This window comes from Macaca nemestrina, chromosome 3 (assembly GCF_043159975.1).
Source record: "Macaca nemestrina isolate mMacNem1 chromosome 3, mMacNem.hap1, whole genome shotgun sequence".
Taxonomy (NCBI): Eukaryota; Metazoa; Chordata; class Mammalia; order Primates; family Cercopithecidae; genus Macaca; species Macaca nemestrina.
Window position 1 is genome coordinate 74,054,526 of NC_092127.1, and position 16,497 is coordinate 74,071,022.

The 16,497-nt window shown below is 35.6% G+C and overlaps 1 protein-coding gene across 1 annotated transcript in view; it reads left to right on the forward strand.

Annotated features, from left to right (window-relative positions):
* The window catches only part of LOC105486211 (N-deacetylase and N-sulfotransferase 4), a 291,093-nt gene that overhangs the window by 25,823 nt on the left and 248,773 nt on the right, over window positions 1–16,497 (forward strand). Inside the window, exon 2 of the mRNA XM_011748923.3 lies at window positions 11,720–12,940. Coding sequence (XP_011747225.2) covers window positions 11,963–12,940 — 978 coding nt within the window. The 5' untranslated portion in view covers window positions 11,720–11,962. The remainder of the gene's footprint in view (window positions 1–11,719; window positions 12,941–16,497) is intronic.

The window sequence follows — 16,497 nt, forward strand, 5'->3', positions numbered from 1 at the left end:
GACTCTGAAGCTAAAGAGAAAAATTAGGGCAGTTGCTTGGATTGGGGGTGGGGGTGGGGGTGGCGTTGAGTGTGACAGAAAATGTTACGAACATGGGCATGAGCTAAACTTGTTAACAAAATGATACCTGGAGTCTCCAACTGAAATAAATACAGAACCCAGAAACTAGGAAAGGTGAGGCAGTGGTAGGGACTGAAGCCATTCAGATATCTAAAGATTATAATTACAAATGAAACATATTTAGATACTGTTTATGGTCTACAAATGAAACATATTTAGATGCTGTTTATGGTCAGTTACTAACAAAGCATTATACCATTTTTTTTAAGTCCCCAGAAAAGAGAGGTTGAAGTTCTAGAAAATAGGTGGAGGCAAAAAAATAAAAAATAAAAAATAACTTTAGAAGAGATATACATTATCTATGGAATCAGGAGGCAGGTAAGGACAGTGAGAATTTTTCAGTTTGGGAAACATTAGTGGGAGGGAGTCAGTTTGGCTCCCTGCATAATTTTGAGCCAGTTCAACCTTTGCTTTCTGTTTGCTTTGTAAAGTAGAAGATTGTGCAGCTTGGGAGAGAGGCCATGTGGCTTAGAAAGTTATTGAAATCATCAAAATAGTATAAGTTGGGGAAATAGAAATAAAATAATGATGTATACTTCAAAGATGTCTTAATCACATTTCCCTTTTAACTGTCATAATTCTAAGTATAAAAATACAATAAAAATTATATTTTAAACTATAAAAACACATACAGAAAAATATAGAAAGAGAAACAAGAATCTGTTAATGTTCATTTTATTTTTAATATTATGGGTTTACAAAATTTATAATACTTTCAAGTATAAAATATATATACATTTTGTTAAGAAAAAAAGCAGTTGAGTTTCTGAAACATTTTCACATCATCCTTGCAGATAAGTTACAGAAAAATTGTTTACTTTTGAAAGAAAATGGTTAATAATATTACATCTAAGCAGGAAGGCATATCATGATGTTATATTTCCTCAGTCATCTTTTGTAGCTTCCATATACATTGTTTATATGGAGTGAACAAAAATCAAGACAGGAAATCACAACATTGTTATATAGATTAGCAGATTAATGCCCACACTTTTCACATGAACTCCATTAGCATAAGCTTAAGTCAGTAACTTTAAAACCATCCACTGTCAAGGAAAAATATAAGAAAAGAAAAAATATTCTAAAGGTGAAAGGGAAATAGGAAAAGGAAGAAACAGAGAACAGATTAAAACGAAATAATTTAGATGTTTTTGCTGATAATAAGAGAAATACTCGAATTCGCACATGTACTTGGTAAATAGGCTCTTAATAAATGTTAATACATATATTTGCTGAATGGATGTCGGAAAATGCCTTGACTTCTTACATGAAAGAGAAAAATAGGAGCAAATCCAGGATTGGACTGAATTGTAGATAGCCTGTCTGGTTCCAGTTTGATTATAAATGTCCCATTGTAAATATTACCTCCAAATCTATAAATATGAGACAGAGTCACAAATTTATCCCAAAGTCATCCTAAGGTCCTGAGGAAATTGTCTGAATGTCAGAAACCCTGAGGCAGATCTACTCATTCAAAAATTGTCTAATCCTATTTAATTCTGGTCCACACATTCTGGAGATCTGATTATTATTTTAGTAGTATAATGGTAAAATTCAGTGATGAAATCTTAGCTATAAATATAAATAGAAAGTTCCAAGCAGTGATTATCAGACCTCTCAACTTGGCCACGGATAACATGTCTACTACTTTACTTAAATCTTATATGGCAAAGCAGAACAAATATCCACATAAACGTTTCCTTATTTCCAAAATCTCCATGTTTTTCTAATAAGCAAGATGAATGCACAGAAATTTGCAGTTGATTTTAATAAATTAGACTCTATATTTAAAAAATCATGTTGTTTCTTTGCTTTAGAAAATAAGAACTAAGAAAATGGTAAATAGGTACTACACATCTCTCTGCAGGAAATGGTGATAAAAGAAATCGCCTGACATTTACTCTTCTATTTACTGAGTTGACTTCATAATATTTTGAAGTATGAATGTAGCTGATAGCTCAGAGCTATGTACCTAGTATAATATTATGTTACAATATAGTATTATGGTAATAATGTTATCATTATGTTTGAAATGACACTTTTAAGAGTCTGTACTGGTAAAAATCCACACTTTGGGGACTAAAATAAATTTATATTATGTCACTGAAATCAAGAAAATATGAAGTGCATGAAAGTTAGGTGATAATCAACTGGTTATTTATAGGTATAGAAAAGATCGTTTCTGCAGAAAATTATAAACTGGACGTACTACCTCGATTTTGATTAAATATAACAATTACTCATTATTTTGTACCTCTATTTTGAAAAAGTTATGATTTATGTAGCAGTGGTTGCTACTGAGAATAATATCATAATATTTTTGGCCTAGAAGCTGAAAGGAATTCCATGGGACCAGCCATATGATATCAACCATTTCATAGTCTCAACTACTATTTCATCAATATTGGATATTTTCTGAAACCACTCAGATTCATAAGAGACTGCATTGATCTTTAGCTAAAACCTTTAAGATATTTATAATTATTTTAACAACAGATTAAATAATTTGCATTAGCTGTGACCTATTGAGTAGCACTCCTCAAACAGTTTTTACCATCACCCAGAATAAGAAATAATCTTACATTGGTATACAAATACACACACACATGCATACAGGGGCACCATAACATAAAGTTTCATAAAGCACTACTTACCTCTGCCGTACATGAAGTTTGACAATGTTTCTATTCTGGTCTACTTCATTTTCACTTACGTGTTGGTGAAATGTAATTTGAGAAATACTACATCTCTCTTGAAAGATGAGGTACTAATTCATTCTCACACTACTGTGAAGAAATACCCAAGACTGGGTAATTTATAAAGAAAAGAAGTTTAATTGACTCACAGTTCCACATGGCTGGGGAGGCCCCAGAAAACTTAAAATCATGGCAGAAGGCATCTCATTACAGGGTGGCAGGAGAGATTGAGTGCTGAGCAAAGGGGGGAAATCACCTTATAAAACAATCAGATTTCATGAGAACTCACTCAGTATCATGAGAAGAGCATGGGGATAACCACCCTCATGATTCAATTACCTTTCACCGGGTCCCTTCTATGACACGTGAGAATTACGAGAACTACAATTCGAGATGAGATTTGGGTGGGAACACAGAGCCAAACCATACTATTATGCCCCCTGCCCCTCCTAAATCTCATGTCCTCACGTTTTAAAATACAATCATGCCCTTCCAACAGTCCTCCAAAGTCTTAACTCATTCCAGCATTAACCAAAAAGTCCAAGTCCAAAGTCTCATATGAGACAAGGCAAGTCCCTTCTGCTTATGAGCCTATATAATCAAAAGTAAGTTAGGTATTTCTTAGATACAATGGGGATACAGGCATTGGGTAAATATACCCATTCAAAATGAGAGAATTTGGCCAAAACAAAGGGGCTTCATGCCCCATGAAATTCTGAAATCCAATAGGGCAATCATTAAGCTTAAAGTTCCAAAATAATCTCCTTTGGCTCCATGTCTCACATCCAGATCACGCTAATGCAAGAGGTGGGCTCCCATGACCTTGGGGAGCTCCACTCCTGTAGCTTTTCAGGGTACAGCCCCCCTCCCAAGTGCTTTCACAGTTGGGATTGAGTGTCTGTGGCTTTTTCAGATACATGATGCAAGTTGTTGGTGAATTTACCATTCTGGGGTATAGGGGATGGTGGCCCTCTTCTCACTAGGCAGTGCCACAGTGGGGACTGTGGGGAGGGGGGCAGCTACAACCCCACATTTCCCTTCCACACTGTCCAAGGAGAGGTATTCCATGAAGGTTCTGCCCCTGCATCAAACTTCTGCCTGAATATCCAGACATTTCCATACATCCTCTGAATCATAGTCGGAGGTTCAAAAACTTCAATTCTTGATTTCTGTGTGCCAACAGACCCAACACCACATGAAAGCCACCAAGGCTTGGGGCTTACACCCTCTGAAGCAACAGACAGAGCTATATGTTGGCCCCTTTTATCCACAGTTGGAGTAGCCTGAGGCACAGGGCACCAAATCCCAGACTTCACACAGCAGGGGGGGTACTCTGGACCTGGTGGATTAATTCATATTTTTCTGTGACGGGAGGGGCTGCCATGAAGGTCTCTCATGCCCTGAAGATATTTTCCCCATTGTCTTGGTGATTAACATTCTGCTCCTTGTTACTTATGCAAATTTCTGCAGCAGACTTGAATTTCTCCCCAGAAAATGGGTTTTTCTTCTCTACTGTATCATCAGGCTGCAAATTTTCCAAATTTTCATGCTTAGTTTCCTCTTGAATGCTTTGCCACTTAGAAATTTCTTCCAACAGATACCCTAAATCATCTCTCTCAAGTCCAAAGTTCCACAGATCTCTAGGGCAGGGCCCAGTCTCTTTGCTAAAGCATAGCAAGAATCACCTTTATTCCCGTTCCCAACAAGTTCCTCATCAACATCTGAGATCACCTCAGCCTGGACTTCATTGTTAAAATTGTTATCAGCATTTTGGTCAAAGCCATTCGTCAAATCTCTAGGAAGTTCCAAACTTTATCTTACTTTCCTGTCTTCTTCTGAGCCTTCCAGACTGTTCCAACCTCTGCCTGTTACCCAGTTCCAATGTTGCTTCCACATTTTCAGGGTCTTTACAGCAGTGCCTCACTCTCTGAGGTACTTGTTTAGTGTATTGGTCCATTCTCACGCTTCTATCAAGAAATACCTGATATTGGGTTATTTATAAAGAAAAGAGGTTTAATTGACTCACAGTTCCTCATAGCTGGGATGTCCTCAGGAACCTTACAATCATGGCAGAAGGTACCTCTTCACAGGGTGGCGGGAGAGAATGAGTGCTGAACAAAGCAGGGAAGCTCTTTATAAAAGCATCAGATCTCATGAGAACTCACAATCACAATAACAGCATGGAGGTAACCACCATGATGATTCAATTACCTTCCATTAGGTCCTTCCTACATCACATGGGGGTTATGGGAACTATAATTCAAGATGAGATTTGGGTGGAGACACAGCCAAACTATTTTGTATGGTTACAAATTTTGGAATTCACCCCAAAGAAGCACTGGTGCGGTTAATGTATATTAAAAGTTGTTAAATGTTTATATAATAATTTTTGTGTTTTCTGGTTTGTGTGTGTTTCCAGACAGGGTATCCCTCTGTCGCAGTGGTGCAATCATAGCTCACTGCAACCTTGAACTCTTGGACTCAAGGTAAACTCCCTGCCTCAGCCTCCCAAGCAGCTGGAACTACAGGTTCACACCACCGCACCTGTCTTTTTTTTTTTTCTATTTTCTTTTGTGTTGAGACAAGATCTTGCTTTGTTGTCCAGGATAGTCTCAAACTACTGGACTCAAGCAATCCTTCAGCCTCACACTCTCAAAGTGCTGGAATTACATGTGTGAGCCACTGCTCAGTCTGTGTAACAGTTTTAATTAAAAATTCTGTTTCATTAATATAAAATATGAGCTAATTCTTTATGATTCCTAAAAGCAAACAAAAAAACTCATGAAGCAGGTAAAAGCAAAGTATATAATAAAATGTTTTCCTCATAGGCATCGCAAAAAGTCAAGGTCAGTGAAATTATCACAAATTCTTAAACCATTCAAATTTATAACACAGCTGCTTTTAAATCAATTGAATTCACCTCTACAATTTTTCTCCATTTTTAGTAGACATTTTTTGACTTTGAATATCTGAACTTTTAAATTGAAATAAAACTTGCTGATTTGCAGTTAAATTATTTAACTATGCTGACTGCTAAGTTTTTGGCTTCACTTAATTTAGTCTCTGTTTCTTCTCAACAGTGCAACTGTAGAATCCTAGTATAATAAATCATTAGTAGTTTAATCTTAGCTCTGTTTTTAAACCTTCTAAATTTTTATTTTGTCATTTTAAAAATAGATCGATATAGAGTAAACAGGATGATGAATAAAAAGAATATAGCATAGTTACTAGCAAGTAGTAGCCATTTATTAAATGCTGGTAAACGTCATTGCTCTTGTTTTCAATTTCAGCTGAATTTCTATAAGGCTCTTTAGTGATTTGTACAGCTCATCAGGTCACCTTAAACAAAGAAACAACCACACCTATATGCAATGTGATTTAGTATCCAGCTTTCTTTTGTATTTCAGTCTTTCCAAAAAGTAGCAATAACTACAGTAGTACCTATAATTGTTTTGTTTACTAACTCCCTTCTCTGCTGCTACCAGAGATTACTAGAAATTTACCATGATTATGTGGCAAATTAACTTTGCGAACTGTATTTTAGAGAATCTCTAAACACATTTTGAAAATGTCAAAAAGCAATCTTATAACAGATATATAAAACAATAATGTTAATATCATCATATAATTATTTTCTAATCTTGAAAGAAAGTAAAAGATTCTAGGAGGTATTTATTCCACTGCTAACTAGGTGATAAGCCATATTTGGAAGGATAGAAAGTAAAAACAAGAAAACAAAAATGAGAACAAGAAAGGCAACACCTAAAAAGGCCTCCCTTTTTTTCTCATCAAAGCCTCTGCAGGGGTCATGAAGTCCACATTTTGTGACAGGTTGTCATGACAAATAATGCGTAGATCTCTCTTCCAAATTTTTAACAATAGATTTATTAGAATATGGAAAGTCAGATTTAGAAGAATTGGGACCAAAGCCTGTTTAACTTACTTAGTTTGGTGGTTAATAAAATAGTTTTTCCACAGATGCAGTTTACTCAGTAATCCACATATTTGTCAGTTCTTTCTATAATGAAAGGTCAACATCACCATATAAGGTGAAAGTGGGGAAAGGAGAACTCTCAAACGTTTCTGTTTGTTGCTAACTTGTCCCAGGGTCTTCCTGAAGAAGACACTAATTAAGGTAAAATAAAAATTTTGGTCTATCACCTTAGACTACTTAAAAACAAATGCCACATATTTTTATACCATTATAGCAGCAGTTCAATGTCTTCGTTATTATCCTGAAGTAATGTTTTAAATTTTGTATGACTCATTTAACACGTGCCTTTTGAAAAATAATCTCAATTGTCTTATTTGACTTATGGTAACAACATAAGATTCTTACGTTGATTGCTCTCCGTATCCATACTCCTGCATGCCTTTTCCCCCACCTTTTTAAGGGTCACACAGTAGGTAAGAGATTCAAACTAATCACAGACTACACCTCTTTGGCATCCCAAACAATGTAATAATACCATTTCTTACTTCAGGTGTGAGACATAAGTAAACATTTATGGTATATCATGTTTTATGGTCCAGGCTTCCTCATCTCCACTGGCCAGTTTTGCCAGGGAAGGAGAACTGGGAGAATTGAATGGGAAGGATAACTCCTTTAGTTAAAACACTTACATTGAAAACACGTATGTCTTCCATGTTGGTAATATGTATCCGTCATTCTTCTAACTCTGAACATATTAGTGTTAAATAAATGTCACATTTAAATTTTATTTATTCTTTGGGTTGGCAGATTCTTGCCCCATATTTTTTTTTTAATTTATTTTTCACTATTGCATTAGGAGGAGATATTCTAAATATGCAAAACTGACATATTCTCCTTTGTATATTCAAAAATAAAAATCACATTTTTAATGTGAGAAGAAGTAAAGATTTAACAAAGTGTTAACTTGTCATCCATTTAATTTCTCTCCGAATCTCCTGGTTAAATTTATTCCTAAAATACTAAGCAATCCTCCAAAGCATGTAAGTAGATATCTGCTCTTATCAGGTTATTTAGGGAAGTGGTGTGGATGGGGTGGGTCTGATTTTATGTTCGTTTAAATAGATTTTTAAATTAAAGATGTGAGCTTGGATAAATCTAAGAATTGATATAAGATTAATAATCTCCTTTGACAAGTTCCAAATATCTTTCAATTTCATTATTATTACACACATACACACTCACACTATATATATATATACACATATATATTTTAATTGAGTTTTTATTTTAAAAAATTATATATGAAAATTTTCAAGCATATATGAAAGTAGAGGATATAGTATAATTGCTTTACGTGTTTCATACCAAACCAAAGCCTTTTTATTTCTGTATTCCATTTCTTTTTAGTAAAATGCAATCCAATTTGTTTAAAGGGAGCTGAGTTTTGAAACAAAGACTTTTGGAAAGCAGACAATTTTATTAAAGAATTTCATTTGGCTGGGTGTAGTCGCTCACACCTGTAATCCCAGCATTTTGGGAGGCTGAGGCGGGCGGATCACCTGAGGTCAGGCGTTTGAGGTCAGTCTGGCCAACATGATGAAATCCCGTCTCTACTAAAAATACAAAAATCAGCAGGACTTGAACGTGTGTGCCTGTAATCCCAGCTTCTAGGAGGCTGAGGCAGGAGAATCACTTGAACTTGGGAAGCGGAGGCTGCAGTGAGCCGAGATCAGGCCACTGCACTCCAGCCTGGGTGACAGATCAAGACTCCGTCTCAAAATAAATAAATAAATAAAACAAATAAAATTTGCAAATAGAGTGTTAGTAATTCCCCAACAGGTGGGATTCATTTGTTTTTAAAGTCAATGTGAAGTCACTGGGGAGACTTTGCAAACTGGTACAATATGTTTCACAGTGAAAAGCTAAGGTACATTTATATATTTGGAATCTGAAATGTTAAAATATTTAAAATATTTGACATAAATTTTTAATTTTTTGAAAAAGTTTAAAAGTTATATTCTGACAAAAACAACCATTTCAACATTATGTAGATTTTTAAAATTTAAATTACTAATGAGATTATTTTAGAACATAGAAATGGAAAATGAAAAGTAGTGACATAATATTGTAATGTTTAATTATTTAAAAAGTTTTAAGTCATTAATAACCACTAATCACTCAGATCCCCAATTAAAAAAAATAAATCCATTAAATATCCAGTGTGATAGAACATAATGCTCATTAAAACACATGCTAATTTAATTATATCTGATGTAATATGTCTGATATAATAAATATCTTAAAAAAAAAAATATATATATATATATATCACACATTGATAACATGGACTATTTTCACCCAAAATAGTTATCCTAGGGAAAGTTTGGCAAACTAGGAAATTGAAAATTATTTAAGTACTCTGACAGTTTAGAGACAAATGAAGTAAGCTTGTATAGAAAGTAATTCATAAAAGTCAGAATCATCTATACAAAGAAAAACATCTAATAATAATGGAAAAGTATGTCCATTTGTGATGAAGCAGTTTGGGATTTTTTTTTTTTTTTTTTTTTTTTTTTTTTTTTTTTTTTTTGAGACAGAGTTTCACTCTCGTTGCCCAGACTGGCCAGGCTGGCATGCAGTTGTGAGTTGTGTGATCTCATCTCACTGCAACCTCCCCCTCCTGGGTTCAAGCATTTCTCCTGCCTTGGCCTCTCAAGTAGCTGGGACTACAGGTGTGCGCCACCAAGCCCAGCTAATTTTTGTACTTTTTTTTTTTTTTTTTTTTGAGACGGAGTCTCGCTCTGTAGCCCAGGCTGGAGTGCAGTGGCCGGATCTCAGCTCACTGCAAGCTCTGCCTCCCGGGTTCACGCCATTCTCCGGCCTCAGCCTCCCGAGTAGCTGGGACTACAGGCGCTGCCACCTCGCCCGGCTATTTTTTGTATTTCTTAGTAGAGACGGGGTTTCACCGTGTTAGCCAGGATGGTCTCGATCTCCTGACCTCGTGATCCGTCCATCTCGGCCTCCCAAAGTGCTGGGATTACAGGCTTGAGCCACCGTGCCCGGCCAATTTTTGTACTTTTTTAGTAGAGACAGAGTTTCACCATGTTGGCCAGGATGGTATGGATCTCTTGATCTTGTAATCCGCCCGCCTTGGCCTCCCAAAGTAGTGGGATTACAGGCGTGAGCCGCCACACCTGGCCACGGGAAATTTTTTTTGATGCTGTGTTAGTTCATTCTCAAATGGCTATATAGCTGCAAATGGGTAATTTATAAAGAAGAGTTTAATTGCCTCACAGTTCTGCTTCTCCTTTAAATATCAGTCTGACTTTAGGTCATTTCTTTGCTTGTGTACCCCAGTATAGATTGTTAGAAGCAGCTAGGTCACTTTTTTGGGGGTGGGGTGGTGGTGGATGGGACGCAGTTTTGCTCTGTCACCCAGGCTGGAGTGCAGTGGCACAATCTCAGCTCACTTAATCTTCCACCTCCTGGGTTCCAGCAGTTCTCTGTCTCAGCCTCCCAAGTAGTTGGGATTACAGGCTCCTACCACCATGTCTAGCTAATTGTTTTTTTGTATTTTTAGTACAGACAGGGTTTCACCATCCCGGCCAGGCTGATCTTGAACTCCTGACCTTTTGATCCACCCACTACTTCTTGAATACTTTGCTGCTAGAAATTTCTTCCACCAGATACCCTAAATCACCACATTCAAGTTCCACAGATCCACAGGGCAGGGGCACAATGTAGTGTAATTGTTTGCTAAGGCATAACAAAAAATGACCTTTTCTCTAGCCCCCAATAAGTTCCTCATTTCCATCTGAGACCTCCTCAGCTTGTATTTCGTTGTCCATATCACTATCAACATTTTGGTCACTACCATTTAAAACCAGTCTCTACAAAGTTCCAAACATATCCTCATCTTCCTGTCTTCTGAGCTCACACTGTCTCTTTTGCTCCTGCTTCCACCATGTGAAACACCTGGCTCCCTCTTGCCTTGTACTATGATTGGAAGCTTCCTTATATCTCCCCAGAAGCAGAAGCTGCTATGCTACCTGTACAACCTGCAGAACCATGAGCCAATTAAACATTTTTTCTTTATAAATTTTCCAGTCTCAGGTGTTTCTTTAGAGCAATGCAAGAACAAAGGAATACAAATGCATTCTACATTCATTTTTTTTTTTTTTTGAACTAAAGGAAGTGATAGAGAAATAGAACATCTGATTCTTGGATAAAAATTGACAATGGGTAAGAGTTTTAATTCTTATTACAGGAGTAGGCAAAATTAGGAAATATGCTTTGAGACTAACATGCCAATGTTCTTTTCGCCTAAGCTTTCTGTCCTCTGTTTCATTAGCGAGATATGAGAATGCCTGCTTCTGCATGAAGAAGGAGCAATCCTATGTATCTGGGCTGTAATGCTGAAGAGGGTCAAGTGGCTCCCTGTCAGTCCGGATAAAGGATATATTATTAAAGAGAAAAACTTGTAACTACCCTAAACTTAAGACAGATTTATTCAGTCAGCTGGGAATTCCAGAGACTCAAGCAGATACCTAAGAGCATGTTTAATTGCTCTAAGTCCCTGATTCCTTATTTCCTAATTTTATATGTATATAATGGTTATCAGTTTTGCAGAACAGTTTTATGGTAACTGACATTCTTGGTTAAGTCTTACTTTCTACTTCTTTTCCTTTTTGGTGTGATTAGTTAGAAAATGATCTCAATACATGTTCCTATATACATATGGATGTTTAGGCAAAAATAAAATTGGATTCTGTGTTCTGGAAGTTATCAAAAAATCTACCGTACTCTGGTAGTTAAGTTGACTGTAAACATCAGGTTATTAATATTTTATCATATTAAAACACTAAAATTATCATTGCTATATATGTTTCTTGAGCATCAGCATTTATATACAAATATATATTTTTATTTCTATTTTTGTCTTAGTTATTACGTTTCTCCTCTCTTTCAGATTATGCTTAGAGGATTCTGCAGCAATTCTTGATATTGGACATATTCAAAATCTCAACTTATGTCCTCCCCGTCTATTGCCTTCCAGCTTTAATTCAGTTGTGCTCCCTTCAAACATTTTACATGATTTGCAATGGTTACATGAACTCTGGGGAAGTCATATTTGCAACATCTCATACTTTATTCACTATGGCACTTTAGGAAAAGAAATTGGGGAAAAGCTTCCAAAACATTATCTTAAAAAATGAATCTTATTGTGAAACTTCGGAGAAGTTTTCGAACATTGATTGTTCTCTTAGCTACCTTTTGCTTGGTGAGCATTGTCATTTCTGCCTATTTTCTCTACTCTGGCTACAAACAGGAAATGACACTTATCGAAACCACTGCAGAAGCAGAATGCGCTGACATCAAAATTCTACCATATCGGTCAATGGAGCTGAAAACAGTGAAACCTATTGATACATCCAAAACTGACCCTACTGTCCTTCTCTTTGTGGAGAGCCAATACTCTCAACTTGGTCAAGATATCATAGCTATTTTGGAGTCCAGCCGATTTCAGTACCACATGGTCATTGCCCCTGGAAAGGGAGATATACCTCCTCTTACAGATAATGGCAAAGGGAAATATACTTTAGTTATTTATGAAAATATTCTGAAGTACGTCAGCATGGACTCATGGAATCGAGAGCTTTTAGAAAAATACTGTGTGGAATACAGTGTTAGTATAATCGGTTTTCATAAAGCCAATGAGAACAGCTTACCAAGTACACAATTAAAAGGCTTTCCGTTAAACCTTTTCAATAATCTAGCTCTAAAGGACTGTTTTGTTAACCCTCAATCTCCTTTGCTACATATTACCAAAGCCCCCAAGGTTGAGAAAGGCCCTCTTCCTGGGGAAGACTGGACTATTTTCCAATATAATCATTCAACCTACCAGCCTGTACTTTTAACTGAATTACAGACAGAAAAATCCCTTTCATCCTTGTCTAGCAAAAAACTCTTTGCAACGGTGATTCAGGATCTGGGGCTTCATGATGGAATTCAGCGAGTACTTTTTGGCAACAACTTGAACTTTTGGCTGCACAAGCTCATCTTCATAGATGCCATCTCCTTCTTGTCAGGGAAGAGGCTGACATTGTCCTTGGACAGGTACATCCTTGTGGACATTGATGATATATTTGTTGGGAAAGAGGGAACAAGGATGAATGTCAAAGATGTGAAGGTAAGCATATGTATAAATAACATCGAAATTTGTATTTCACAATGTGGTACTGGTAAAATATTCCAAATATGATAGATTACTAATCACTAAAGTTTTAAGATGCAGTAGAGTTGAAATAAAATAGCCATTTAGAAAAATCTTGAACCAAGACTTAACCATTCTTTACACACACATACAACACACACCAGAAGCTTCAGAATGGGACAGAGCTAAAATACCCCAAAGAGTTAGTGAACTTAATCGCCTTGCCTCATTTTTCTTTCTTTCTTCTTTTCTTCTTCTTTTTCTTTCTTTCTTTTTTTTTTTCAGAACAGAGTCTTGCTCTGTCATCTAGGCTGGAGTACAGTGATGTGATCTTGGCTCACTGCAACCTCCGCCTCCTGGGTTCAAGCAATTCTCTGCCTCAGCCTCCTGGGTAGCTGGGATTACAGGTGCCTGCCACAGGTCTGGCTAATTTTTGCATTTTAAGTAGAGATGGGGTTTCACCATCTTGGCTATGCTGGTCTTAAACTCCTGACCTCATGATCCACCTGCCTCAACCTCCCAAAGTGCTGGAATTACAGGCATGAGCCAGTGTCTGGCCTCCTTGCCTCTTCTTAAGTCTTTCCCATCCCACCTAGAACCACTTATAACAGCCTCCCTTATTATAGCACATGTTGCAGTTTGTAACAGTGAGACTAAGATAGCCATATAACTCTATTTATGGATTATTTACCCTGCCAAATCCTGCCAAACTTGGGTTTGAAAATTGTGGTGTAAATAGAATAATGGAGAAACAGCACAAGACCTTTCTACAATCTCAACCAAGCATAATATTTGCTCATATGAAATGTTCAGATATCTGAAAATACAGATATTAGCAAAAACAAATCATTTTATAAGGAATGTGGCATTGGGTTGGCCTCAGGTAGCTTTCATTATTATACCTATATTATTTATTTATTGCATTATTTGGGAAAACACAGCAATGTTGCTGATAGCACTTCTAGGTTTTGATCAATTGAGACTGAATAACAGATTCAGCCTGGGATTGCTACTAAATAAAAATAAACCCACTATGCTACACAAGATTAGGTGCACAATTCTGAAGATAATCATCTTTTAAACAATCTTGATGCAGTACTCTCACCTGATCTTTTACTTGTGACTATCTCATCCTACGTACAACTAAATTTATTTTGTGTGTAAATAATTTTAGCAAACACATAAACAAAAATTAGAGGACACAATTGAGAATAATAAAGGAATCAAAGAGTGTTAAGGTGTTATTGACTTTTTTGGATCTTCTGTTAAAGTGTTTATCTTCCAAAGATAAAATTTGGATACCTCTTCAAAATAACAGGGCATTTTTTTCATCATAAGACCTGATGGCCACTGAAAAGCAAAATGATTGAAAGCAGTAGAATAAGTTTACTTTTTAAAAAGCTTCAAAGTTTATGTGAACTAATGAACTCTGTTTTTCATAAGTTCCTATGAAGCACTGCTTGACTGTGACCCAAATATTTTATTTCAAGACTGTTAAGAAAAGATAAAGTGACGACAATTGAGTTCCATCCAGATTTTTCTCATTTTTTCTTTTACATTTTTAGTATGTATTATTCTCTTTAATTAGTATAAATGATAGTGTTCTTTTAATTTTGAAACCATAGGCTTAACAAGAGGCCAGTTACTTCAAAAGGTTCTCTGAGTGGTTGTTTCCTTTCTTCACACCCTGAAAATATAGCATTTCCAAGTTTCAGGCTAAAGAACAATATGAATTAAAAAGTTCTTTACAAGTCTAAATGAATTTAACCAGCTCAAATTCAGCTATTTCACTTTTTTCTCAAATAGAAAAACAAATTGTTACTCACTGCTGCTCAAAATAATATTCAAAAGTCGCTGATGGCTCTCTCAACTGACATAACCCCAAACAGAATAAAATAATATTGAAATTTAACAAAGGCTTGAGCAGTGTCACATATGGAGAGAGAATCAGAAAGGCTATGTGTGTGTGTATATATTTATTAGTGTGTGTTCTTATGGATAGAATTATATCCTGTATATGAAGTAATGTATAGTATTTATGTATGTACACATATTAACTGAACTGTGTTTTTGAAGAAAATACTCTTTACTGCCTTTTTTGTTGTTATTTCTGGTTGTCCCTCAGAATTATTTTTATTTTTACTTTTTTATTGACAAAAACAATATATATTTTTCATGTACAATATGATGTTTTGAAATATGTGTAAATCATGAAATGTTTAGATACAGCAAAATGACATAGGAATTAATTATCCCAGATACTTATCATTTTTTGGTGAAAACACTTAAAATCCACTCTTTTAGTAATTTTCAAAAATATGATACATTGTTACTACTAGAATCTACTATAGGTTTCTTCAACTTATTCTTCCAATCAACATGAAATTTTGTGTATTTTAACCAAAATCTCTCCAACCTCCTCACTCTCAACCTCTGGGAACTACCATTTTACTCTCTGTTTCTTTGAGTTTAATTTTTTTAGACTCCACAAAAAGTTGAGATTATGTATTTATTTTGCTCTGCCTTGCTTATTTCAATTAACATAATGTCCTCTAAGTCATCCATGTTGTCACAAATTACAGGATTTTCTTCTTTTTGAAGTCTGAATAATATTTCATTGTGTATATGTATCTCATTTTCTTTACTCATGTATCCACTGATAGACACTCAGGCTGATTCTATATCTTAAATATTGTAAATAATGCTTAAATGAGCAAGGAAGTACAGATATCTCTTTGATAAGTTGAATTCATTTCCTTTGGATATATACTCAATAGTAGGATTGCTAGATCATATGGTAGTTCCATTTTTAATTTTTTGAAGAATCTGCATGTTGTTTTCCATAGTGGCTATACTAATTATATTTCCACCCGTGTATATGAGGGTTCCCCCTTCTCCACATCCCTGCCAACACTTGTTACCATTTGTCCTTTTGATAACAGCCATTCTAACAGGTATGATGTGATATCTCATTATGGTTTTGACATGCATTTCCCTGATGATTAGCGATGTTGAGTATTTTTATAAGCCTATTGGTCATTTATGTTTTCTTTTGATAAATGTTTATTCAGGCCTTTTGCTCATTTTTTAGGTGAGTTATTTGTTTTCTTACTATTGAGTTACTTGAATTTGATATGTTCTTTAGCTATTACCTCTTATCAGATGTATAGTTTGCAATGTTTTCTCCCATTTCCTATGTTGTCTCTTCACTCTGTTGCTTCCATTGCTGTATAGAAGCTTTTTTGTTTGATGTAATTCCATTTGTTTATTTTTACTTTTGTTACTTGTGCTTTTGGGGTCATATCTAAAAAAACTTGCCCAGAACAATGTCATAGAGGTTTCCTCTTTGGTTTCTTTTAGTCATTTTATGGGTTTAGGTCCTACAATTAAGTCTTTCATCAATTTTAAGTTGATTTTTTAATATAGTGTGAGATGAAGCTCTAATTTCATTCTTCTGCATATAGATACCCGGTTTTCCTAACACCATTTATTGAAGAGACTGCCCTTTCCCTATTATCTGTTCTTAGAAACTT